Below are 25,017 nucleotides of genomic sequence, written 5' to 3'. Positions count from 1 at the left end.
ATCCACGGCCGAAGGCCGGCTACACAAAAAATATTCTATTTAGAAGGATTTTCTGCCGCGTTAGCCGGTGTTGGCATCTGTCCATAGGTGAAAATCTTAAATCCCCGGCCGAAGGCCGGTCACCCAAAAAATATTCCATTTAACAAGAGATTCTGTCGCGTAGCCGGTGTTGGTATCTGTCCATAGGAGAAAGTCTTAAATCCCCGGCCGAAGGCCGGCTACACAAAAAATATTCTATTTAGAAGGATTTTCTGCCGCGTTAGCCGGTGTTGGCATCTGTCCATAGGTGAAAGTCTTAAATCCCCGGCCGAAGGCCGGTCACCCAAAAAATATTCCATTTAACAAGAGATTCTGTCGCGTAGCCGGTGTTGGCATCTGTCCATAGGAGAAAGTCATAAATCCCCGGCCGAAGGCCGTTCACCCAAAAAAAAAAAAATATTCTATTTAACAAGAGATTCTGTCGCGTAGCCGGTGTTGGCATCTGTCCATAGGAGAAAGTCTTAAATTTTCTGCCGAAGGCCGGCTACACAAAAAACATTATATTTAGAAGGAATTTCTTTCGCGTAGCCGGTGTTGGTATCTGTCCATAGGAGAAAGTCTTAAATCTCCGGCCGAAGGCCGGTCACCCAAAAAACACCATGCTATTTAAAAGGAGATTCTGTCATGTAGAAAGATTTTCCTTGTTTTTATAGGGTTCTAAGGCCCATATCTTTTGATTCACAACTGATACAGCTACATATCGCACCATTTTGGAAAGAGCAAATTGTGGTCTATCATTTGGGTCCTGTTTGGAGAGGGACTATAATGGACCCAAGTTCGACTTTTAGGGAGTTTTTCAAAAAAATCGGGGACCAAAACCCAGTTTTTTGGCTATATCCCCAAAGTGGTTTGAGATAACCCCATCATATTACCACTCAATGGAAAGGTATTTTTATAACCTTTAAAATGATACCCATATTATATTAACCGGATCCGTAGAACCGGATATAACCGGGTACCCGTACCCGAACTTCCGGGTCAAATAACCGGGTAACCGGGTACGTCCCCCAAGAAAAAAAGATATCCCAATAATTAGGGTAAAAATACCTACCTCTGGAAAAAATTTCAGAAAAATTTGATCGTTTTTACTAAACTAGAGTTGTTCCACATTCTTTAATAAATTCACGCCTTATATAGGCCATGAAAAAAATATTCCTTAATAAATCCATTAAAACTATTTTTTAATATATCCAGGCATTCAATAGTCCCCCAAAAATGTTTTCAATTATGCCTTAAACACACATTTTTAAAAAGTCACGCTTCTAGTCTCAATATTACTTCAAAAGTAGTTTTAAAAAATCCACTTACCTCGACCAAAATATTCCAAATTCTTTGAAAATCCACGATTCTGAGTCCTAAGAATATTTAAAAAAAAACATAACTTTTCCGGACCTGTTGAAATATTTCAAAAAATACATACGCTTTCGGTCATAATGATACAGTTCCGTTAGTCCACTTTGCGGAATCCGAATATTTTTTCTTAGATTTTCACCTTTTTCTATACTTTGTTTTTGTTCTACATTCGCTTCTGTCTTCTTCTATTTGTAGCCTGTGGAACGTTTTTATATTTTGTAGGTTCTATAATCGAATTGCAATTTGCAACCGACTCCATTGTGTATTCGATCTGAAACGGGAAACACTTGCAAATTAATAATTTCATCCAATATTGAAACCGATAAGAAATTTAAGACTCAAAATAGAATTCCCCACGAGTTTCACAACATGGAAGTAACCCATGAAACTCGTTTAGCCCCGCCCGGTCCAGTTTTGAGAAATGGTTGTGGTGGTCTGAGTGCCGGCACCTCATCATCTCCTCCGGCCACAAATATTCCCGGCTATCATTACCAACAACCGAACCCCAACAATGAAAATTCTATTTACAATGATGTTATGGCAATGTTCCATAAATGTTTCAGTTATCAGAAACTACAAAATTCAGTTTGGACCCTACCACCAGAATCTACTGCTGGTGGATTATTTTCCGAATATTATCAATTGGATAGCTTGCAACAGCTGAAAATCAAGCTAAACGATGTCAAGAGTAAACTCAATGACTATGTCATTGAGGAATGGTCACAGCATACCAGACGCAAGGATCCTGCTGGCGAGATACCATGGCGTTTGAAATCTGAGATGAAGGCGGAATTTGTAACCATTGCATGGTGTAAACTATTTGAGTGTTTAAATAGATTTCCCGAGTTGGTGAAAGGGCCACAGGTGAATTCATTGCATTTATGTGAGGCACCAGGAGCATTTATTGCGGCCCTTAATCATTATATCTATACCAGATTTAAGCCAGATGAGGTAAGTTGTAATGGGATTACACATGTAAAGAGGTAATCATTAATAATTTGTTTAAGTTTTCAAAAGGTGTTGTTTTTAAAACCAAATTTTTGAAGGGCCGTAAACCCAATTAGAGTGAATTTTTTGAAGGACCATTAGCGAGATAGGCGTGGATTTTTAAAAGCCATTATTTTGTAAGACCATTAGCCCCATTAAAAAAGTTTTTGTGGGTCCGTTAGCCCAATAGTCGTGGATTTTTAGAAAGGCCTTCGTCCTTCTGGTCTTCTAGTGGAAGACAATATTCCACTTTTGTATGAGATATTCTTGTCGTATATAGTATTCTATAAGAATTAAATAACATTTTTTTAATCTCTCCTACAGGTTAAATGGCAGTGGCTGGCCACCACCTTAAATCCCTATTACGAAGGTAACCCCGTAAAGAAAATGATTATGGATGATCGTTTTATGTTGTACACGCTGGATAATTGGTTATTTCACAAGGATTTCACCGGCAACATTATTAGCAGTGAAAATGTCGAACATATGAAAGAGGAATGTAAAAAACGTCTGGGTGAAGTCCATTTGATTACAGCCGACGGATCAATAGATTGCATCGATGCCCCCGATTGTCAAGAGGAAAAAGTGGATCTCTTGCATTTTGCTGAAATTGTAACGGCATTAGAAATTCTAGCAAATGGAGGCTCCTTTGTGGTGAAAATGTTTACCCTCTTCGAATCGACTTCGCTGTGTAAATTATATTTATTGAATTGTGTCTTCCGAGAGGTGCATGTCTTTAAACCCTGTACTTCGAAGCGTGGCAATTCCGAGGTCTATGTCATTTGTTTGGACTATCAGAAAAATAATGAGCAATTACAAGAGATATTACCAAAATTACGTGAGAAATTAAATGGGGATTCCGCGCTGTTGCCTTTATTTCCCAAAGCCTCGTTGCCAAGGGACTTTTTAATGCAACACGAAATAATGTGTCGATTTTTTATGAACTGCCAATCGCGAGCAATTGAATCAAATATCTATTCATTTGAAATCAAACCCAGTAAGGCAAGTATCAAGCGTCTACAGACCCTACGTACCTGGGTATGTGATGAATATTTTACACGCTACAATGTCGTCAAACTTCCGGAAGAATTAAAAATCCTTTATAAGTATAATGCAACCATTGATAAAAGTTACAAGACACAAATCTATCATGGATCTCATTCAGAGCGGGAAATGCTAAAGGGCATAACAATGGAGGAACAAATCTTTCAATTACGCAAACAATTAAATGATTTGGATAAATCTCTAAAGGAATCATGGCAAACCTTTGAGGGCTTAGAACAATCATCGCCTGAGGCAAAGAAACCAATTGCAATTACCCTCTACAAAGGCCAACCCTTGGAGACATTACACAGTTCCCTCTTTGCCAATGTACATTTGTTCGTCATGCGTTCCAAATTAAATGAGTTACATGCCACCGATGTTCTCTGGCATGGTGAACCACAAATTCAATTTCCCAACGACAACTACTCTCTGAAATATAATGATTTCAATACTGCATCCACATTTTCGCAACAACAGGAATTGTTCTTTAAATCTTTTCTGGAAAATCTTCTCAAACACAAACCCAATATTGTGAAATTTCAAAATCTACCCATTCTCAGTCATTATGCTGCGTCCATTTTATGTCATTTATCTGTGGTGGCATTTAAAAATATTGAATTTTCTTTTAATCAAAATTTTGAAATAATACTGCAAGGACATTGTGATAATTTCACCACCCACATAGAGGAATTGTATGCGGCTCTGTGTAGTAGCTGCAATTGCGATATATTGTGTTTTGTACACATTCATGAACTGCATCATAATCATTTCAATAAATCTCTTACTTCGTACAATAATATTTTATTATTGGAAAAATTTAAAAGTATTTTAGATCAATAAGTTATGTATATAAACGTATATATATGAATACTTTTTTATATTCAAAAATCTTTTATAATTATTTTTAATTTTATGTTTTTTATACATGAATACTCCCTTTGTATAACCTGAAGTCAATCAAAATTTTGCATAAATATCTACATATTTTATTTAAAAAATAAAAAAAATTGAATTAAATAAAAAGTATGTTGTTTTTATCTAAACAAAGTATATTTTGGCATTTTTCATAAAAAATGAGACTATAAGCGTTGATTCTTTAGAGAATATCTTTCAAGGATAATAAAATCTTTTCGTATTTTATAGGGAGAACCTCTAGTCTTCTATTACAAGATCCTCTGATTTTACATAAAAAGTTCTGGTCTTAAAGTTCTGGTATAGTTCAGATTATCATTGAAAATTTGAGGATCCTGCGATGTGATGATCCTAAAAAAATCCTTTAAAAAGACTACGCTCATAGCACTTATGTTTCTACAAAAAATTCACGTTTATAGGTCAGATCATATTAGAAGGTATTATTATCCGTCTGCACTTTTAGAAGAATACCTTCTAGTCCTAAAAAATACCATCTGGTCTCCTAAAGAACCAACAAATTGTACTACATAACTGTTATATTAATTATCCTATGTTTATAACTATTTACATCGTATCCTTCAAAAGTGTGTCGATTACCAATATTAAGATTTAGACTGATTTCAGTTGTTTTCACAATTCATCATGTAATTTGTCAGTATTTAATAAAAAAAAAATAACCTTCGGTCACGAGATATTATACTATATATAAAAACAATGATCTGCTCAAATTCTATTTTAATACAAGATTTTGTTCAACTAATTATTAAACAATGTATATTTTTATTACATTGTTATTATTAATTACTGATCTATTTTGTTTAAATGTGGTAAGTGAAATAAAGAGAAGACCCTCTGGTGGCTGGGGAGGAAAATGGATAATATAGACAGCTTTGACGAATGGTTACAAATTTTGATGGATACATTCAGGATAACTGCAATTGATGGACAATGATGATATTGTAAACAAAAGGATATTTATTTTCATCACTGCAGGTTTATGCAGAATAATCTACAATTTCTTTCATTTTTTAATGAAGAATAAACTTAAATTAAATTTTACGTTTTTTAAGGTTCTTGACATTATGAAAATGGCTATCGATTTTCGACAAAAGGATACCATTTGGAGACGAAAATAATAATATAGTCTAATATAATATTCAGTAGGTTTCTAAAAATATTTTTTAGATCGTTTCCGGCCAATACAACTACTGTGTGGAATTTTTGGAACCAATGGTATTTGTTGAATGTGATGATCACCCCGATCATTTCCTCTATAAAACTGTAGATATCAGTGATCTTTCGATCCAGCACAGCAGCGAAGGTGATTTAATCGTTAAAGGACCAATTAAATTTATTAAAACACTACCAGAGAATTTACCGGTAAATATCGAAAATCGAAAACCTCACAGTTATAAAAAAATATATATTTTCCAATTTAGATTAATATTGAAACATTTAAAAAAGAAAGAGGTGCATGGCAACCAACAGTTTTCACAACGAAACGAGTAGATGTGTGTCTGGCCACATTTGATGAAAGTGAAATATGGGCTAAATATTGGGAAAACATACCAAAGGAACAGAAGACATGTCCATTTACAGAGGGGGTAAAAATTTGATAATTTCATATGGCAATTGTTTCTATAATCCCCCTATGTTATAGCAAATCCTTGATATGGACATATCGGAAGAAATTGCAGTTAACGTACCAATGCCCAATGTCGATGGAGAATACAAAAGCCGCATAGAACTGGGAACACAAGACGATGAATTTTATATGTGTTTAGATGTATATGTATGTGTGCATAGATTATAGTCGGAAGAATTCTGATTTAGAAATTGGAATGTGAATAAAAACCGACCGATACATAAATGGTTGAAAGCAAAATATTATTAGAAAGATATTATTCAAGGATCGTCTGCGTTAATGTTTATATAGAAGAACAAATTTAAAAGATGTAAGAATAGTTCTAAAAGGATTGGATTTAATAGGCGTGGATTTTTAAAGATTCCATTTTAATGGTCTAGGCATTGATTTTTAAAGATTCCATTTTAATGGTCTAGGCATTGATTTTTAAAGATTATCTTTTTGAAGGACTGTCAGCTGTAAAGATTATTTTTCGAAGGTCCATCGGCTTTGCAGGCGTGGATTTTTAAAGATTCCATTTTAAAGGTCTAGGCATTGATTTTTAAAGATTGTCTTTTTGAAGGACTCTCAGCTGTAAAGATTATTTTTCGAAGGTCCATCGGCTTTGCAGGCGTGGATTTTTAAAGATTATTTTTTTGAAGGACCATCAGTTGTAAAGATTAATTTTTGAAGGTCCATCGGCTTTACAGGCGTGGTTTTTAAAGATTATTTTTTGAAGGAACATCAGCTGTAAAGATTATTTTTTGAAGGTCCATCGGCTTTGCAGGCGTGGTTTTTAATGATTATTTTTTTGAAGGACCATCAGTTGTAAAGCTTATTTTTTGATTTTAATGATTTTGTCTTAAAGGACCACCAGCTGTAGAAATTAATTTCAGGAGAACCATCAGATTTTTAGACGTGGATTTTAAAAAATTATTTTTTTTTAAAAATAATCAGCCTTAAAGGTGTGGATTTTTAAAGATTATTTTTCATAGGACCATCAGTTGTAAAAATTATTTTTTAAATTATTTAGATTATTCTTGAAAAATATTCTCTTAAAATATGTCAATATATCCCGGATTATCTGTGATGATATTTAAAAAGTCCTGTCCGCTTTTCTATCGTATAAATATGTCAAAAACGGTGTACATAATTGTTATATTAAAATAATTTATTACTGTGCACATCAATCAAAAGCACGTAGACTACCAAAAAAAAATTTAGACTGATTACTGTTTTCAACTTATCATGCAATTTGCTAGTATCGAAGAACATAATTAACATTCTGTCACGAGATCTTAAAATGTATATAAAACCAATGATCTGATCCAACTCAATTTTAATATAAGTAATTATTTTAGAATGGGCGTTGTTGTTCCATTGTTGTTATTAATTGCAAAAGTATTTTATTCCAATGTGGTAAGTTTATTAATAGGAATATTCTGTTGGAATATTCCAAGGATAATTGCAATGAAAGGAAACATTTAAGAAACTCTTGACATTGTTGAAATGGATATCGAATTTTAATATGACGCCGCCAATTGGCGATTCTGACGTCCCCTCACTTTGATTTTCTTTTTAAAAAAATGTTTTTTTATTAGCTTGTTGCCGGCCAATACCATTACTGCGTGGAATTTTTGGAACCTATGGTATTTGTGGAATGTGACGATCAGCCAGATCATTTCCTTTATAAAGTTGTAGATTTAACCGATCTATCGATCCAGCACAGCAGTGAAGGTGATCTAATCGTTAAAGGACCTATTAAATTTATTCAAACACTTCCTGAGAATTTACCGGTAAGTACGCCGATCGAGAACCCCATGGTCCCCATAAATATTAATAAAAATGATTTCCCAATTTACAGGTTCAAATTGAAACATTCAAAAAAGAAAGGGGTGCCTGGCAACCGACCGTTTTCACTACGAAGAGAGAAGATGTGTGTATAGCCGCATTTGATGACAGTGAAATGTGGTCTATATATTGGGAAAATGTACCAGAGGAACAAAAGACCTGTCCATTTACAGAGGGGGTAAAAATGTGCAAAATGTTTAATCACAACTGGTTTTATATACTCCATATTTTTGTAGCAAATCCTTGACATGGATATATCGGAGGAAATTTCTTTCAACTTACCAATGCCAAACGTAGATGGGGAATATAAAAGTCGCATAGAACTGGGAACGCAAGGTGATAAATTCTATATGTGTGCTGATGTATATGTATGTGTGCATAGATTATAGTCGGATTAATTCTAATTTAGAAAAATAAAAATGCGAATAAAAACCGAGCAATGAAAAAAGGTTGAAAAAAGCAAATTTGGGACGTAATATTTATTTTAAGGATTATATGGACTATTAATTGTTAGAGATTACACGAGGATTTTAATAGCTTATTTTTATACGGATCTTTCTAGCTATAAAGGAATATCCGCTGTATGAGTATTTGGATTGTCTAAAAGCTTATTTTTTCAAGGATCATCAGCTTTATAGGCTTGTATTTTTAAAAATTATTTAGATTATTTTACCAATGACCATAAGCTTTAAAGGCGTGAATTAGTAATTATTATTGTTTAAAAGCCCATCAGCATTGTGGAAGTGGATTTTTATAGATACATTTTTTAAGGTCCATCATCGTTATAGGCGCGGATTTGGAAGTTCTTTTTTGGAACACCATCATGTTTATAGGCGTGGATTTTGTCGAAGGACTACCAGCTGCATAGGCTTTTATTTTTAAAGATTATTTTTTGGAGGAACATCAGGCGTGGATTTATTAAGACTATTTTTCATGGAGCAGGCGTAGATAAATATCCTTGAAAAAATAAAGGGCCAGCGTGTATAAAAATCCTTGAAAAAATAAGGACCAGTCATGGCTTTTTAAATATTTTTTTCCAAGTACCAGACGTGGATTTTTAAAGAATATTTATTGAAGGAAGAGACGTGGATTTTTTTAGAATATTTTTTGAAGGACGAGACGTGGATTTTTAATGATTATTTTTTACGGACCATCAGCTTTATAGGTCTGGAAGAAGAATTTTTGTACTCTTTAAAAAGTCATGACAGTTTATAAAAGAAGTAGTCGGGTTTTTTGATAGATCACATAAGTATATCCCCATCAACAACTATCAAGGAATTTAAAGACCCTATTTTTTATATTAAATACCCTATTTAATTATTTACATTGTAGCAATCATGTAGATTACCAAATTAAGATACAGGCTGTTTACTGTTTTCAAATTATCATCTAATTTGTTAGTAATAACAAAATAAAATAATTAACAATCTGTCACGATATATTTAACTGTATATAATAACAATGTTTCGATCAATCTCTATTTTAATACTAGTTTTTATTCCATTAATTGTTTAACAATGAATATTGTTGTTCCGTTATTATTATTAATTGCAGAATTATTTTGTTTAAATGTGGTAAGTAACCAGGAGAATATCCTGTTGAGAATGGAAAATGAATATATAGCTTCTAAATTATATTAGCAAAGAAATCAACATTTGAGGATGCAAAATCCCAACATTGTTGAAATTGATATCAATTTTCAATAAGAAGAAACCAATCGTAGATTCTGAATTGCCTATATTTCTTCAGGAAAAATGTCCCTATTGCGAATATTGTTTAACTGTAATATTTATTATATTTAAAAAAATGTTGAAGCTCGTCGCCGGCCAATTCAGTTACTGCGTGGAATTTTTGGAACCTATGGTATTTGCGGAATGCGACGATCACCCCGAGCATTTCCTCTATAAAGCTGTAGACATAAGTGATTTATCGGTTCAGCACAGCAGTGAAGGTGATTTAATCGTTAAGGGACCTATTAAATTTATTAAAACTATACCTGAAAATTTACCCGTAACTATGCTATTAGAACGCCTCATAGTCACAAAAAAGAAACAATAATTTCCCAATTCACAGGTTCAAATAGAAACATTCAAAAAAGAACGTGGGGCCTGGCAACCTACCGTTTTCACTTCGAAACGAGAAGATGTTTGTATAGCCGCATTTGATGATAGCGAAGTTTGGGCTACATATTGGCAAAATACACCAAAGGAACAGATGACATGTCCATTTACAGAGGGGGTAAAGATTTGAGAATTTTAAATGGTAACGGAGATAATATTCTTATTTCTTTATTTTTTAGCAAATTCTAGACATGGATATATCGGAGGAAATTGCAATTAACGTACCAATGCCCAATGTAGATGGAGAATACAAATGTCGCATAGAACTGGGAAAACCAGGCGATGAATTCTACATGTGTTCAGATGTATTTTTATGTATGCATAGGTTATAGTGGGAATAATTCTGAATTCGGAATCGGAGTGTAAATAAAAACCGATAAAAAGGTTTAAAGCAAAATTTAAAAAAGGAAAAATTTTCCGGCATTATCCGAGCTAAACGTTTGAATTTTCTGGATATTTTAAAAAATATTTTCAAGGTTAATCCCGGCTATAGGCGTGGATGCTTAAAACTTATTTTTTAAAGGTTTATCCGAGCTATAAGGGCGGGTTTTCTTCAAGGATCATCCGAGCTACAGGGGTCGATATTTAAAGTGTTATTTTTTTATTAAAAAAAGTCAAACATTAAACAATATTTTTATGGATCATCCGAGCTATAAGTTTGGACTTCTTAAGAATAATCCATTCAAGGATAATTCGAGCCTTAAATCTGAATTTTTTAAAGATTTTTTCTTATGATATTTGCTCTTTACGCACGAATTTTTCGAGATTATTTTTTCAAGGGCCATCACTTTATTGGCACTGATTTTTAAAGATTATTTTTTAAAGGACCATCAGCACTTTTTTTGTGGACCATCAACTTAATAGTCGTCGATTTCAAGGGGCATTAAACTCCTTGTACATTAGAACTTTTTACCGGGTTAACATACTTTATGAGGATTTATTTGACATATATTCAAAGGAAATGACAATTGAAACCCACTGGGTTAACGAAATCCGTTTAAATGTAAACTTACTATTAACCCCATAAGCGTGGATTTTAAAAGATTATTTTTTGGAAGACAATCAATATAGGCGTGAATTCTTAACGATTATTTTTTCAACGGCAATCATATATGTATTATTTTTTCAAGAACAATCAGCTATATAGACGTAATTTTTTCATATTAATTTTTTTAGAAATTATTTTCAAGGACCATTTGCTCATTAGCATGTCTCAAATTGACCACATTTAATTTAATGTGAACATACCTAGTGCGAGTTCTTCGTCTTTTGTGCGTCACTAATCCCATTGCATATTGAACACAGCTCCGGTTAGAACAGCCAATTTCCCAATTGGAAGAAACAGCTGTTAGCAGTTTTGTTTTGATCTTTGACTTTGTAAATTCTAGAATATAAAATCTGAATTCCGACCAAAAAGAAGAGAAAATATGGCGGAAATAAAGGTAAAAATCCAACAAATTTTTATCGAAAAATTATTTAACAAAAATAAACTTTCGGCAGGTTGAATTTGCCGTGCAAATGAAAGGCGAAAAGTGGGAAGATAATATACGAAATGCCCTTAAGGGTATGGGTAAATTGGAGCTGGACAATAAACAAGGTCGGGTAATTGTACATACCAAAGAACCCTGGTATAGGCTGCAGGAGAAAATTGAGGGCACCGGTTGCAGTGCAGTACTGGCAGGTTTTGGCGGGCAATCTGCCGTATCCATTATCAATACAACCGGCAGTGATGTTGATCGTTGCCCCATACAGGGTGTAATACGTTTTACAGCAATACGCAATGATAAACCGGGAGTTGTTGTGGACGGTGTGGTGGATGGCTTAACACCCGGCCTGCATGGTCTTCATGTTCATGAAAGTGGTGATGTTTCAGCTGGTTGTGCATCCGTTGGTGGTCATTATAATCCACGAGGTTCTCCGCATGGTTCTCCGGAGGATGATGCAAATAACAGACATGCTGGTGATTTAGGAAATATAAGAGCTGACCAGAATGGCAGAGCAACATTCCGTTTTATGGATAATATTTTGGAGGTTTATGAGATAATTGGACGTTCTGTGGTGATAACACAGGGACCAGATGATTTGGGTCGTGGCGGTAATGAGCAAAGTCGTGTTGATGGAAATTCGGGAGACAGGTTGGTTTTATATTCATAGGTATTTTTTTGTTTTCGTTTTAATTTTATTTTACTATTTCTTTTTTGCAGAATTGCTTGTGGCATAATTGCCCGTTCGGCTGGTATTTTACAAAACTTTAAAAAGATTTGTGCCTGTGATGGTGTCACATTATGGGATGAACGTTATAAACCCATTGCGGGTGGTACTCGAGCACAGAAATTGTAGTTTTAAGTTTTTTGATAATAAATATAAATAAGTAGTTTTATAATTGTGGATAAGGCATTTAATTTTCTATACATAACCGATATGTAAATAAAGAACATCAATTGGAATTGGTACTAAGTTGCAGGGTAAGCTAAAATGGAATATTTTTGTGTGTGTTTGAAAATCAGATACATTTGCTGATAATGATGACTAAGCTATATTTCGTTTTATGAGATAACATTTCATAAATATTTTGACCTAAATGTGGAAATGTTTATTGGGTAGATGTTTTATTGAACGGAATTTTAAAAGAATATTTTTTCAAGGACTCACCGAAGCGTGGATTTTTGAAAAAAAAAAATTCAAAGATTCACAAAAGGGTAGATTTTTATAAGAATATTTGTTCAAGGGATCACAGAAGCGTGGAATTTTAAAAGAATATTTTTCAAGAACTCACAGAAGCGTGGATTTTTAAAAGAACATTTTTCAAGAACTCACAAAAGCGTGGATTTTTAAAAGAATATTTTTCAAGAACTCACAGAAGCGTGGATTTTTAAAAGAATATTTTTCAAGAACTCACAGAAGCGTGGATTTTTAAAAGAATATTTTTCAAGAACTCACAGAAGCGTGGATTTTTAAAAGAATATTTTTCAAGAACTCACAAAGCGTGGATTTTTAAAAGAATATTTTTCAAGAACTCACAGAAGCGTGGATTTTTAAAAGAATATTTTTCAAGAACTCACAGAAGCGTGTATTTGGTAAAGAACTGGCTGTGGATTCAACACCCATATCACTTGTTTCAACATTTAGTAATAACATACCTTGGCCCAGATGATATTTTCGGTGACAGCTTCATTCAATATTCCCAATAAGTTTTTTTCTTTTCATTTCATTCTACATTAGTATGGCTTCTTGTTCGAATTCGTTGTTTTTATATGAGACTATCATGGAGTTGGGAATTTAATTGCTATCTTCAATTATAATACTCTCATCGACATTCACACCAGGAACACCCTTTTTAATTTGTTGTAAACGTTGTTTACATTTACTCTTATATGATTGGACAATTTTACCACACAAGACGGGAGGAGATATGGATATTGCCGCATGGATCTGTTAGAAGAAAGAAATTCTATATTAAACCATATAAAAATATCTAATAATTATTAGAATGTTACCTCCAAATAATCCAATTCCGATTCATAGGCAATACATTGATCCAATAGATTCATAACATTATGAAATTCGTCGGCTTTGAGGAAAAATTTCATTTCACCAATATTATTTTTATACCAATTGGCATATAAATCTAAATTCTTTGATATATCCATGGTGACAGCATTTGAGGCTCGAGCCGTCAACAATAGATTCATCATTGAACGTTTGCCGGGTAAGGTGGCACATTGTTTTAAATGAGCTTTCAAATGTTCTGAAAATCAGTTGTTGTGATAAAAAAATACAAAAACATTTTAAGATCTGAATTCATACTTCTCACAAAAGGTCCAGCTTTTTCATTGTTGGCGCTACACAATGTTTGCAATAAAATTAAATAGAATTTCCAATCGCGGAAATTTTCCATATTGGCCAGTTTTAAAATATAATTCAAGGACTCTTCCAGGTGATTGGCAAGTAACTAAAATTTGTATTTGTAGAAAATAAATTTGTAATATATAGTTTTAACTTACATTTTCATAGAGATCCTTGGGAAATTTTAATTCATCAACTCCCTCATTAATCCAAGAGGAAAAATTCTGAAATGCTGCCGTAATACTGCTTTGGTGTAGCCTTACAATCACATCCAAATGTTTTTGTATTATTTTTAATAGAATTTCCGCTTTGAAAAGAAAGGAAAAAGTAAAAAATATATAATGTATAAAAATATATAAGAGGTTTGTTTAAGAAATATTTCCATAATATTTGTTAAAGGTTTTTTCAAGGACTTACAAACTATAATAGGCGTACATTTGTTAAATAATATTTTTTCGATGACAGATATAGCCCTGATTTTTAAAGAATATTTTTAATGGCATTTTTCAATGACTCATTAAAAATATTTTTTTAAGAAAAAAAATAAGCGAGCATTTCTTTTTTTAAATATTTTTTTAGGTCTAAAAGATCTATGTTTTATCTTTACCTGGCACAGCATTGTTTATATATTTCGCATAGCTCAGATTATTCAAATCCGGTTTGGCAATTAAATCTTTAAATAGATTTTCCAATGAGACTTCCAATATTTCATTTAAACGTAACCCATTACCGGAATCTGAAAAAGGGAACATGTTGTTATTAATTATACAAAATAAAACCCTTTCTCTGCATCGTCACCCATTGTAGAATTTATGAACAGATTTGTAATTAATTCAAATTCCGATTCAAAAAAATCATTTAATATCAATTGGACATCGTCGCTGCTATTATAACTAAAATAAATTCCAAAATAATTAATATTTACTACGGAAGAAATATAGCTTCCAACTTACCTTAAAATAAATTCAGTTGCTGTTAGTATACGTAATTCGTGTAATATTCCCAGGACATAAAGGCTACCAATGTTCCATGGTAGTTTACAGAAATATTTTGCTATTAAGAGCTGTTTTTTTTAATAAATTGGGATTGTAGATTATTTATAATAAATCGTAATAAAAGTATTGGAACAAGTCAAGATTAGGATGCGGTCCCTCTGGGTATTTATATTTTCGCATTGTTTTTAAAATAAAATAGTCCATTATAGGTATCATATAAAGCGTTGAGGTCTTGTTAACAACGAATAATCGACATCCGGTTAAATGGGAATACATTGGTCCCAACGGAATTTTGAAGAAGTTCGAACTTCGGCAAGAAAAATACTTATAACGTAACAATCAGAGCCTCCAAACTTGACATGGAACCGGACCCTATATCTGACTAAGACTGGCAAAAATGCACCAATTTCTTTACCTTTTCTGTGGCATTTAAAGTTTTCAAAAGTTCAGCGATTTCAAAACGCTGACATTGATAGTCACTTTCCGTTTTGTCCTTAAGGGTCTGAAAATTGAAACCATATTATTCAAATTTCCTTAATTAATATAATAATTTTGATTTACATTGCAAATTAATTGAAAACCAGCACCGATTTGATAATGCATTTCTAATTGAAGCAATTTGTGTTGAATTCTTAGAAACAAATCAAATATTTGACTTTTTTATTTATTTATAAAATTAAGGCGCCAAAATGCAAATCAGCTGTTTTTTGTTGGGGTTTTGAAATAACCAATTTTCATATAAGTAATCAGTAACCGTCAAATAATCGAAGTCATTGGTTTAAACAAAATTGGTCTGTTCCCGCCCTGCAAGAATCTACTAGATTTTACTATTTTATTTTCTTCGATATCATAAAGGAAAATTCGTTATCGTAGTAAAAACTAGTAGATTCTTGCAGTACGGGAACAGACCAAATATGTTGTCCCCATACCAACGATTGGACCAGGATGTTCTTCATCGAATGGAGAATATTGGTTGCTGTTTTCAAGATATTGACATTGATTGAGATTTAAAAATCTACCGGAAGAGCTATATTTAGTTGTTTAATGGGGAATAGTGCCGTATCTTGGATCTTGATAGAAGCCGTGTATGCCCAAAAACTTGCAAGCAGGATTTCCAGTTTTGAAACTAATCCGAAGACCAAATCAAAGTTATTTCGGTAAGACATGAGTTGGAGACATTTTATCGCTGGAAATAACACTGCCACCAGCATCCTAAAAGAAATAGGTATGTACCTATATATAATTTGATAATAGTTTATTAACTTCAATATTTTTGTTCAGTGGAGATTAATCGTGACATCAGGACATTGGTGAAAATGTAGTCATTTATAAGAGAAGACAATAAGGACTTTTAATGAAGAAGAAAAATACCTTGATGACTTCTATGGGGTAAGACTTCACTTCATATCTGAATATCTGGCCTTTTCTAGGCATATCAAATTGTAGATTTATTAACAATTATTTTTCCTGAGCCAAAGCAAGGCGTCGATTTTTTAAAACATAATTTTTTCTGAGCCAAGATTATGTTTCCAGAGGCATATCCAGGCGTAGGTGAATTAAAAAACATTTTTTCAAAGGCATATACAGGCGTGCATTTATTAAAGATTTGTTTCATGGGCATATCCATACGTAGACTTATTAAGGAACATTTTTTCATAACCCAGAATAAGGCGTAGATTTATTAAAGAATTTTTTTTCAGAGGCATATCAAGGCGTAGATTTTTTAAAGACTACTTTTTAAGAGGCATATATTTTCAGAGGCAAATCAAGGTGTACATTTTTTTAAGAATATCTTTTCGGAGACATATCAAGGCGTAGAATTTTTAAAGAATATATTTTCAGAGGCAAATCAATGTATAGATTTTTTAAAGAATATATTTTTTTAGAGGACGACTAAGGAGTAGATTTTTTAAACAACATTTTTCTGAGGCATATCAGGGCGTATATTTTTTAAAGAATATCTTTTCAGAGGCATATCAAGGCATAGATGTTTTTAAAGAATATCTTTTCAAAGGCATCTCAAGGCATAGATGTTGTTAAAGAATACTTTTTAATAGACATTTCAAGGTGTAGATCTTATTCCTTAAAAAAATACACCCTTTCTTAATTTCTCCCTCTCTTAATATTTTTTATTTGTTTTTTTTTTTTCATATTTTCTCCATGTCTACATGAACTACCTACCACATTTCTCTCCGTGTATTTGATAAAAACGATTGATATAATTCTTTGCTAATAGAGATCTCTTGTAGATATATAAACATATTATGAGCGGGTGGTTGAATGTTTTATTTTTTTCTTTTTGGATGGATAGAGATGATGGGACAGATATTTCAATTTTAATATTAAACTTTACAGTATTCAAGTAGAGAGCCATCACGACGCACAACAAAAGATCGGAACGCTGCGAATAGAATAGAAGTGATAACAAAAATTTTCATACAATTCAAAAAAAGAAAAATATTACTTAAATAAAATAACACGAAACTAAATAAAACAATAAGAAAAAAGTAACCATATATATAGAATAGAAATTTTTGTTGTGTTCTGCAAACAGAAAAGTAATTTTTGAAAATATATATTTATACGCAAAGCACACGAAAATACAAAAACAACAACAAATCTCTACGATACCAAAAAGAAAAAAAGATTGTCAATGATCCTCAACACAAGTGGATAAAGTTTATTTTTATTAAAGCAAATTTTTTGAAAAACAAAAATAACAACAACAAAACCATAAAAAAAGTAAATTGTACAGAATAAAAAAAACAAAAACAACACGACACACAAAATATCTTCATCGCCGCTGTGACAAACGACGTCAAAAAATATTGTTGCCCGTTTTTTTTTCTGTGGGAAAATTTTCATTTGGAAAACTCACAATTCAAATTTGTTTATTTTTCAAAGTAACGCCTGACGCAAGCGCAACACACGAGCTTCAACATGAACGATATCAGCATTATTTTGATATGTTTGATGTCTCTACCTTTTATACTCTTCATAATGAGAGTAAGTAGCACATATACATATTTAATTAATTATAGGAAAATATAAATATATATATGTACATATTTATAAAATATGTCCCTTTATTTGTTTTTAATTTATAAAGAAGAAGACGACGGCATATTTTGGAAGTGTACTTTCCTCCATGCTTGTAGTTTTGAGGTCCTTAAAAAACAATTGTCTGAATGAAATTATTAATGGGAATTTCCAAATATAAAATAAAATTTCAAAAATTATAAATTGAAAAGTATTAGTAATTTACAAGATGGGCTCACCATTTAGACGAGATAAATTGGAAAGTTATAGTTTTGCCTTTATAGGTATATCAGATTTTTTAAGAAAAAAATTTTCAGAGGCATATCAAGGCGTAGATTTTTTAAGGCTTATTTTTTCAGAGGCATATCAAGGCGTAGATTTTTTAAGGCTTATTTTTTCAGAGGCATATCAAGGCGTAGATTTTTTAAATAATATTTTTTCAGAGGCATATCAAGGCGTAGAATTTTTTAATATTTTTTCAGAGGCATATCATATTTTTAAAGAATATCGTTTTTTAAGGCTTATTTTTTCACATATCAAGTAGATTTTTTAAACTATTTTTTCATTATTATTTTTTATTTATTTTATTATTATTATTTTTTCTTATTTTTTATTAATTTTTTTTTTTTTTTTTTCAGAGAAGAAGAAAGTCAGAACAGTTTCTTTTTTCGAGAGATATTTTATGGAATCATCTTTTTTACGACCACAAGAATAAACATTTTTAAAGAAAACAAGAAGATTTTGTTCGGTATTATTTTTTTAATTGGTCATTTGTGCTCAGTTGTTCATCGGAAAATACTTATTAAAAAAAATCCACGCCTCTGTTATATAGCCGTTAAAAAAATCTTTAAAAATTCACGCCTCTGATATTCTAATGATATTATTGGTATATATATAGTGATAGTTTACTTTTTGGGCCAAAACAAATTGTTTCGATCGAGGTCGGCACGCTTATGCCTAGAGGAGAACCATTTTCAAAAAAAAAAAAAATAAAAAACAAAGTGTTAATACCCTCCCACCTTGTAGAGTATAAAAAATATATATTTGTTAGTAATTATTATTATATATATAAGAGATTTGTAAAGATGCTTCGGGGTTTTTACGCTACACATGTTCATAGGCATGTACATGTGTATGTATGTACGTTTGTCATTATTTATGGATTTTTCTTCATACATATACGTATGTATATATATTTTGGAAATGGTATTTTGTCCATAGCTTTTGTGGGTGACAAAAACTTATTCGGCCACACATTGAAATGACCGGCAGGCTAAACAGCCTGCCTGCCTGGCACCCAGCGTTGTGACATATTCTCAAGAGAAAACGAGAAGAAGCAGAAGAGGACGAAGTGGAACAAAGAAGAAGCAGAGAATATAAAAACATAATAAAGCTAAAAATAAAAAATTGACAAATATGCCACCTACGCAAGAAGCGAAAAACGTTTTCTCGTTTTTTTTGTTTTTTGTGGTTTTTTCTGCATTTTGCCATGATTTCGTTGCTCTGGAAAATATCATTATTTTTTTCATAGCCATCTTCTTCTCCGCCAGTGATTCTTCTTATGTTTTCAATAATGGGGGGATAATGAACATTTGGTTGGGGTAAAAAAAGCCTAGAATTTCTTCTTAAATATTTTACAAAAAATTTTTTTTATTCATAAAAAAATATTTTACGAGTTTATGACCTTGCAGGAGAGAAAAAAAACAACAATAACTGGAGATCATAAAAATTTTTCAATTGAATTGTTTTCTTTCAGCACATAATGCAAATAAAAACATGAACAGGGCAAAAAAATACAAATGTCTCATGTCATATTTGGATTCTGAATCACCCACCTTGTGACATATTTTTTTAAAATGTTGTGGTTGGACAAAAGACAACAGAAAATAATTTCTTAGAACGGCAAAATCTTTTTAGAATCCAAAAGTCAAATAGTTTTAGAAAACATATATTTTTTTAAAACATGACTTATTTGGACTTCAAAGGCCTTAGTTGGGCCTTGAAATATATTTTGTAAAAATCTTACCCGGCCTTAAAAAGTATTTAAAAAAATTTAAATTCACGCATAAATTAAAAAATATATTAAGAAATGCTTTTAAAAAGTTCCACGCCTTAGTAACGTGGTTATCTGCAAACGGACTCTCAATTAGTACACGAAAGAGTAAAGCTATGTTTTTTGGGAATTTGCAAGAGAATTCAGTAAATGTTTCCATTTATAATAATTCTATAAATGTTGTAAGCTCTATAAAATGTCTTGGTTTGTTTCTTGATAGTAGTTTGGTGTTTGATGTGTATGTTAATTCTTTGGTGTCCAAGGTAAACTTTATTTTAAGAAAGTTGTACTCTTTGGATATGGCTCCACCTAAGAGCATTAGAATTCAATTGGCCCATGCATTGATTATGCCAAATTTTTTGTATTGTATTGAGATTTTTGGGGGTTGTTGTGGATATGTATTACGTAAAATTAAACTCTTGTTCCATAGGGTTATGCGATATGTATATTGTGTTAAACGTCGTGATCACATTTCTCCTTACGTTAAAGAGTTCCTCGGTTGTACCTTTGAAAGTTTTGTGAGTTTAAGGTCAATGTTGTTGTATAAGGTATTTAAGTTGCAGATTTCCTCTGTAGTTGATTTGTTTATGTTTTCTAGATCTGTTAGAAACATACAAATACTTGTTCCGCGTTTGTGTCCTTTATTGGAAAAAGCCTTTTTTGTACGAATTGCTAGAATTTTTAACACCTTACCGCCTTCTCTTAAAACTTTTAACTCTTCCTTAAAATGTTATCGAACTCATTTATACGATTACTTCAACCTCAATTCATCTTAAATTCATGGGTTTTGCTTATTTGTTTGTGTTTTTATTGCATAACTGATTTCAACATTTAAATAAATATAACTATAATAAATTATATTTTTTTTATTGATAATTGTGATATAATAATAAGATATTTGAACCTGTAAATTGAATTTAGTGGTTGAGAGTAGATATAATATTGAAGTCCTTTGCCCTATGTGATAGGTCGCTACATCAAATAATGGAATAATAATAATAATAAAAATGTTTTTGAAGTACAATGGTTCTGAACCCCTCCAACTGAATAGACGTTAAGTTATCATTAAGCTAATACACTGTTAGTTTTAAGCTTTTGGAGTAGTTTATTTTTTGTTGTTTTTTGAATCGCTTTTGGCCCTTTGGGCTAGATTCTCGTTTATGAAATAAATTGAAATTGAATTGAAAATATTTTTTATAAAATTCACTGCTTAGGCTCTCATTATTTTTTTTTAAATATTCATTTCCTGACCATTCATTATTTCCTACAAATGTGTCCTGACAAACATTTTTTTTTAATATTCTTTATTTTTATTTCAGATTGCCATTTTAACATATAAATACTTTTTAATGTCCCGCCAATTGAAGGCTGTGGAACAACAATCGGGTAAGTAATCTAATTAAAGATTTTTGTTTTACAAAATTGGACAAATTTCCTTTGAATAATTTTAGTTCTTTAGTGAGAAATTGTTATCAGTTCCACAAGGGTCATATCCCTGCAGGAGATTGAAAAAAAAATTAAACACAGCACGATGTTGCACTATTATGTTTAATTATAGATTAATGTAAGGTTTAGCTATTTATCCTAATATGTAAGCGATGTATTTGATTAAATAAAATGGCATAACCAAAACTGAATCTCTCCGACTCTAATTCGTTTAGCCAACACCGAAGTCTTAAGATCATTAACCACGCTTGCCCAAGTTAATGGACTCAGATCAAAAGCTGACAGTAGTTCCTAAAGAAGGAGTGAAAACATTATTTTAAATCTTGTTGCTCCGCTCATAAGCTTCTTTAATTTTAATTTTTGTAATTCCCTATCTTCTAAATCATATATTTATACAATGCTGATTAACTTCTTTCAACATCCAGTTTTGTCTTTCTATCAATGGAAGTTCATAGACCTGTGATAAGATTTCTGTTGTTTATCTTTTTGAGGTAACAAAAGAGACATTTTTTTAATTGCTCTACGACAACAATAAAGACTAATTGCTGCAGCTATTGAAAAATTGAAAATGCGTGGTGTTGCATCTCTTATCGTACAATGTTTTAGATTTTTTTGTTTGATGGCTGAAGGTCGAAGAAGTTACAGATTTGGCAAGCAAAACAACATCCGCCACATGTTGTTCGCAAAAAAAAAAATTGAAATAAGGCCAGTTACCTACCATCCATCCATTCACCACAATGTTGTTATAAATTTGCCTTTCATGACAAAACAATACCATAGTATATCCCATAATAAATTTTAAAAATAAAACAACAAGAAACGCAGAATTTTTATAATACCATAAAAAAATTCATCAAATATTGAAAAAAAAATTATAAATTATTGTGAACATGATGCGTTCTTATTTGCAAAAATGTGGGAAAAGGCCGGGAGAATTTCTTAAAAAAACGAATTTTGATTTTTTGAAAACATATATTTTTAAGTCCACGCCTCAATTAGAAAAATAGTCCACGCTTCAAAGACGCAATATTTTGTTCTTCAGATCTATGAATAAATATCTTTGAAAATGAATTTCTATCAGTGATACTGCTTAGACGTACCTAAAATTCAGTTTCCTTACATGTATTCTAATTCGACCTTTGGATAGAGTGAAGCATTTGAGCACAACTAACTTGTTGAATTTGACGTACATTATGTATCGGCGAAATTAAAGCATTATTGTTTGGAGAATCAATACCAGGTCTGGCATATTATATTTTGTTTTAATGTTTAGTATTGAAACAAATTAGTTCTGGTAGTCCCGAAGTCTTCGTGAAAGTTTGTACTTGGGAACGTAAAATTTATTTATTTTTTTTATTACTTTTTTCTTTGATTATCTTTGTAATTAAATTTCATAAAAAAGACATTGTGTGAATTCTTATATCGGATTGTAATCAATATATTCATATATAAATATACGTAAGACCCCATACCCACACACACACAGAAAATGTGAATCGTTCTTTTGATATATCTATGCTATCTTATCTATGGTAATTTATAGAAATCGATTTCAAATATTTTTGATATATCACACATACATACAAGAGTATGTAAATAAATAGTAAATTGGCTGAAAAGCTGTAGAACTAACAAAGAAAAAATATTCTTTAAAAATTCACACCTCGTATAGTCCCTTAAAAAATAAGCTTTAATAAATCCACGCTCCGTGTAGTCTTTGAAGAGATATTCCTCAAAAAATTTAACCTCGAATAGTTCCTGAGAAAATATTCGTTAAAAAATCCACGCCCCGTGTAGTCTATGAAAAGATATTCCTTAAAAAATTCACCCTCGAATAGTCCCTGAGAAAATATTCTTTAAAAAATCCACAAAAAATCCCTGAGAAAATATTCGTATAGTCCCTGAAAAGAAAAAATATTATTTAAAGAATCCACGCCTCATATCGACCCTAAAAAATATTCTTTAAAGAATCCACGCCTCATATAGACCCTGAAAAAATATTCTTTAAAAAATGCACGCCTGGTATAGTCCCCGAAAAGATATTCGTATAGTCCCTGAAAAAATATTATATAAAGAATCCACGCCTCATATAGACCCTAAAAATATTCTTTAAAGAATCCACGCCTCATATAGACCCTGAAAAAATATTCCTTAAAGAATCCACGCCTCATATAGACCCTGAAAAAAATCCACGCCTCATATAGACCCTGAAAAAATATTCCTTAAAGAATCCACGCCTCATATAGACCCTGAAAATATATTCCTTAAAGAATCCACGCCTCATATAGACCCTGAAAAATATCCCTTTAGGAATCCACGCCTCGTATATTTAATTTTCAAAGTCCCTCTTTTGGACTTTGAAAAATTTTACGGCGCCCAATAATTTTCAGTCCTCATGTCCGATATATATTTACAAATAAAAACGAGTGTACTTTACCGAAAATAGATAAATAATTTTGATTCACAAACAGCAACAACCGAACACACACATACAAATCAAAGACCAGTAGCAAGCAACCAGGTGATAAAAATAATACACTGACTTAAAATGCCACCGTCTTGTTTTTGGCCAATTTTTTATCTATCGAAAAACGAAATAAATGTATGTAATTGGCTTAAGAAAGTTGAGTCGATTCGTTTTTCACCAAATTGAAATTGCGAAATTTCAAACAGTTTCTCCTTCAATCAGTTAGTTGCAATAACAAACGGGTTATGAGTACGACGTTCGCCAACAGTGAGGATAGTGAAAAAGTGATTTGAAAATTTTTTGAAAAACCAAAAAAAAAAAAATGTTGTCGGCCTTGCGTTTGGATATTCAAAATGTATCCACCACGACAACGGTTCCGCTATATGCCGGCAACCAGTATACAACCAGCTCACCTCTGGGTGTGAATTTGACAACAACCGTAATATCATCATTGGCCAATAACGGGACATTGTCATTTCCAACAACAACTCAATCGTCGTATTGGAATATTTCCAATTTGTCACCATACTGGAATGGAACCGGAAATTGGACCACTTATCCGGGTGAATGGCAACCCTACTGTCCAACGTGTTATCCTGGTGTTGTTGTTACTCCAACATATACATATCCATACTTTTCGTATGCCTATTTGTATGTGATTTTCCTTATGCTGCTCCTGATTGTGGGTCTGGTTTTGATAAGGGTTAGTTGATGTTGTTTGTTTTATTAAGCAATTTTCAATTAAAATTTATTGTCTGAAATGTTGAGGGAAATAAATGTTCGAATTATATGTATTTTTTTTTAAATATAGATTTCATTTTTATTTATTTTCGAACATTATGATTCCCATTTCAAATGGAATTTTAATTGAAAATCTTTGAAACATCAACAATATTCGAATTTTCAAATAAAAATATATTCCATTCTCTTTTCATTTTAAAGTTGGCCATGAATAAGCGGCGTCAAGTCCAGAGACAGCTTGCTCTAGAACAACATAGAGGTAATTTATTGAAATTTCAATACCATGTTTTTAATTCTTTCATATATATTATATTATATTTTTTTCAATCACCACCCAAGGTGTGGATGTTTTAAAAATATTTTTCCAATTAAAAATTGCATCCTTTTTCTTTTTCTTCGTTTTTTTTACAAAGCTTACAAATTTATTTTACAAAAAATAAATTACACATTACACTCAAAATAATTACATTAAAAAATTATCTAAAACAACAAAAAAATTA

General features: G+C 31.8%; 3 protein-coding genes across 4 annotated transcripts; 2 read left to right on the top strand and 1 right to left on the bottom strand.

The window, feature by feature from the left end:
* The first annotated feature begins 1,761 nt into the window (after positions 1-1,761).
* On the top strand, positions 1,762-8,057 carry LOC133335908 (cap-specific mRNA (nucleoside-2'-O-)-methyltransferase 2-like). Its single transcript, XM_061544201.1, has 6 exons — positions 1,762-2,343; positions 2,704-3,954; positions 5,521-5,715; positions 5,996-6,127; positions 7,561-7,755; positions 7,824-8,057. The coding sequence occupies exons 1-6, from the start codon at positions 1,762-1,764 to the stop codon at positions 8,055-8,057; spliced, it is 2,589 nt and encodes an 862-aa protein (XP_061400185.1).
* Positions 8,058-8,107: 50 nt separating this feature from the next.
* On the top strand, positions 8,108-12,270 carry LOC133335909 (copper chaperone for superoxide dismutase). 2 transcript variants are annotated; one of them, XM_061544203.1, is made up of 3 exons: positions 8,108-8,122; positions 11,431-12,065; positions 12,135-12,270. In XM_061544203.1, exons 1-3 carry the CDS (start codon positions 8,108-8,110, stop codon positions 12,268-12,270), a joined length of 786 nt encoding a protein of 261 aa, XP_061400187.1. The 2 variants fall into 2 exon arrangements, with proteins under 2 accessions (XP_061400187.1, XP_061400186.1); XM_061544202.1 differs by lacking the exon at positions 8,108-8,122 and adding an exon at positions 11,358-11,372.
* A 939-nt stretch (positions 12,271-13,209) lies between these two features.
* LOC133335907 (uncharacterized) lies at positions 13,210-15,374 on the bottom strand. The gene is made up of 9 exons (XM_061544200.1): positions 15,333-15,374; positions 15,187-15,273; positions 14,730-14,839; positions 14,575-14,669; positions 14,391-14,512; positions 13,935-14,075; positions 13,738-13,882; positions 13,428-13,678; positions 13,210-13,362 (listed from the first exon to the last, which is right to left on the bottom strand). Exons 1-9 carry the CDS (start codon positions 15,372-15,374, stop codon positions 13,210-13,212), a joined length of 1,146 nt encoding a protein of 381 aa, XP_061400184.1.
* Positions 15,375-25,017: the final 9,643 nt, after the last annotated feature.

The sequence above is a fragment of the Musca vetustissima genome, unplaced genomic scaffold (assembly GCF_032173495.1).
Source record: "Musca vetustissima isolate MV318-11 ecotype Yass unplaced genomic scaffold, APGP_CSIRO_Mvet_v1 utg112749, whole genome shotgun sequence".
Lineage (NCBI taxonomy): Eukaryota > Metazoa > Arthropoda > Insecta > Diptera > Muscidae > Musca > Musca vetustissima.
This window is presented reverse-complemented; position numbering and strand designations above follow the sequence as displayed.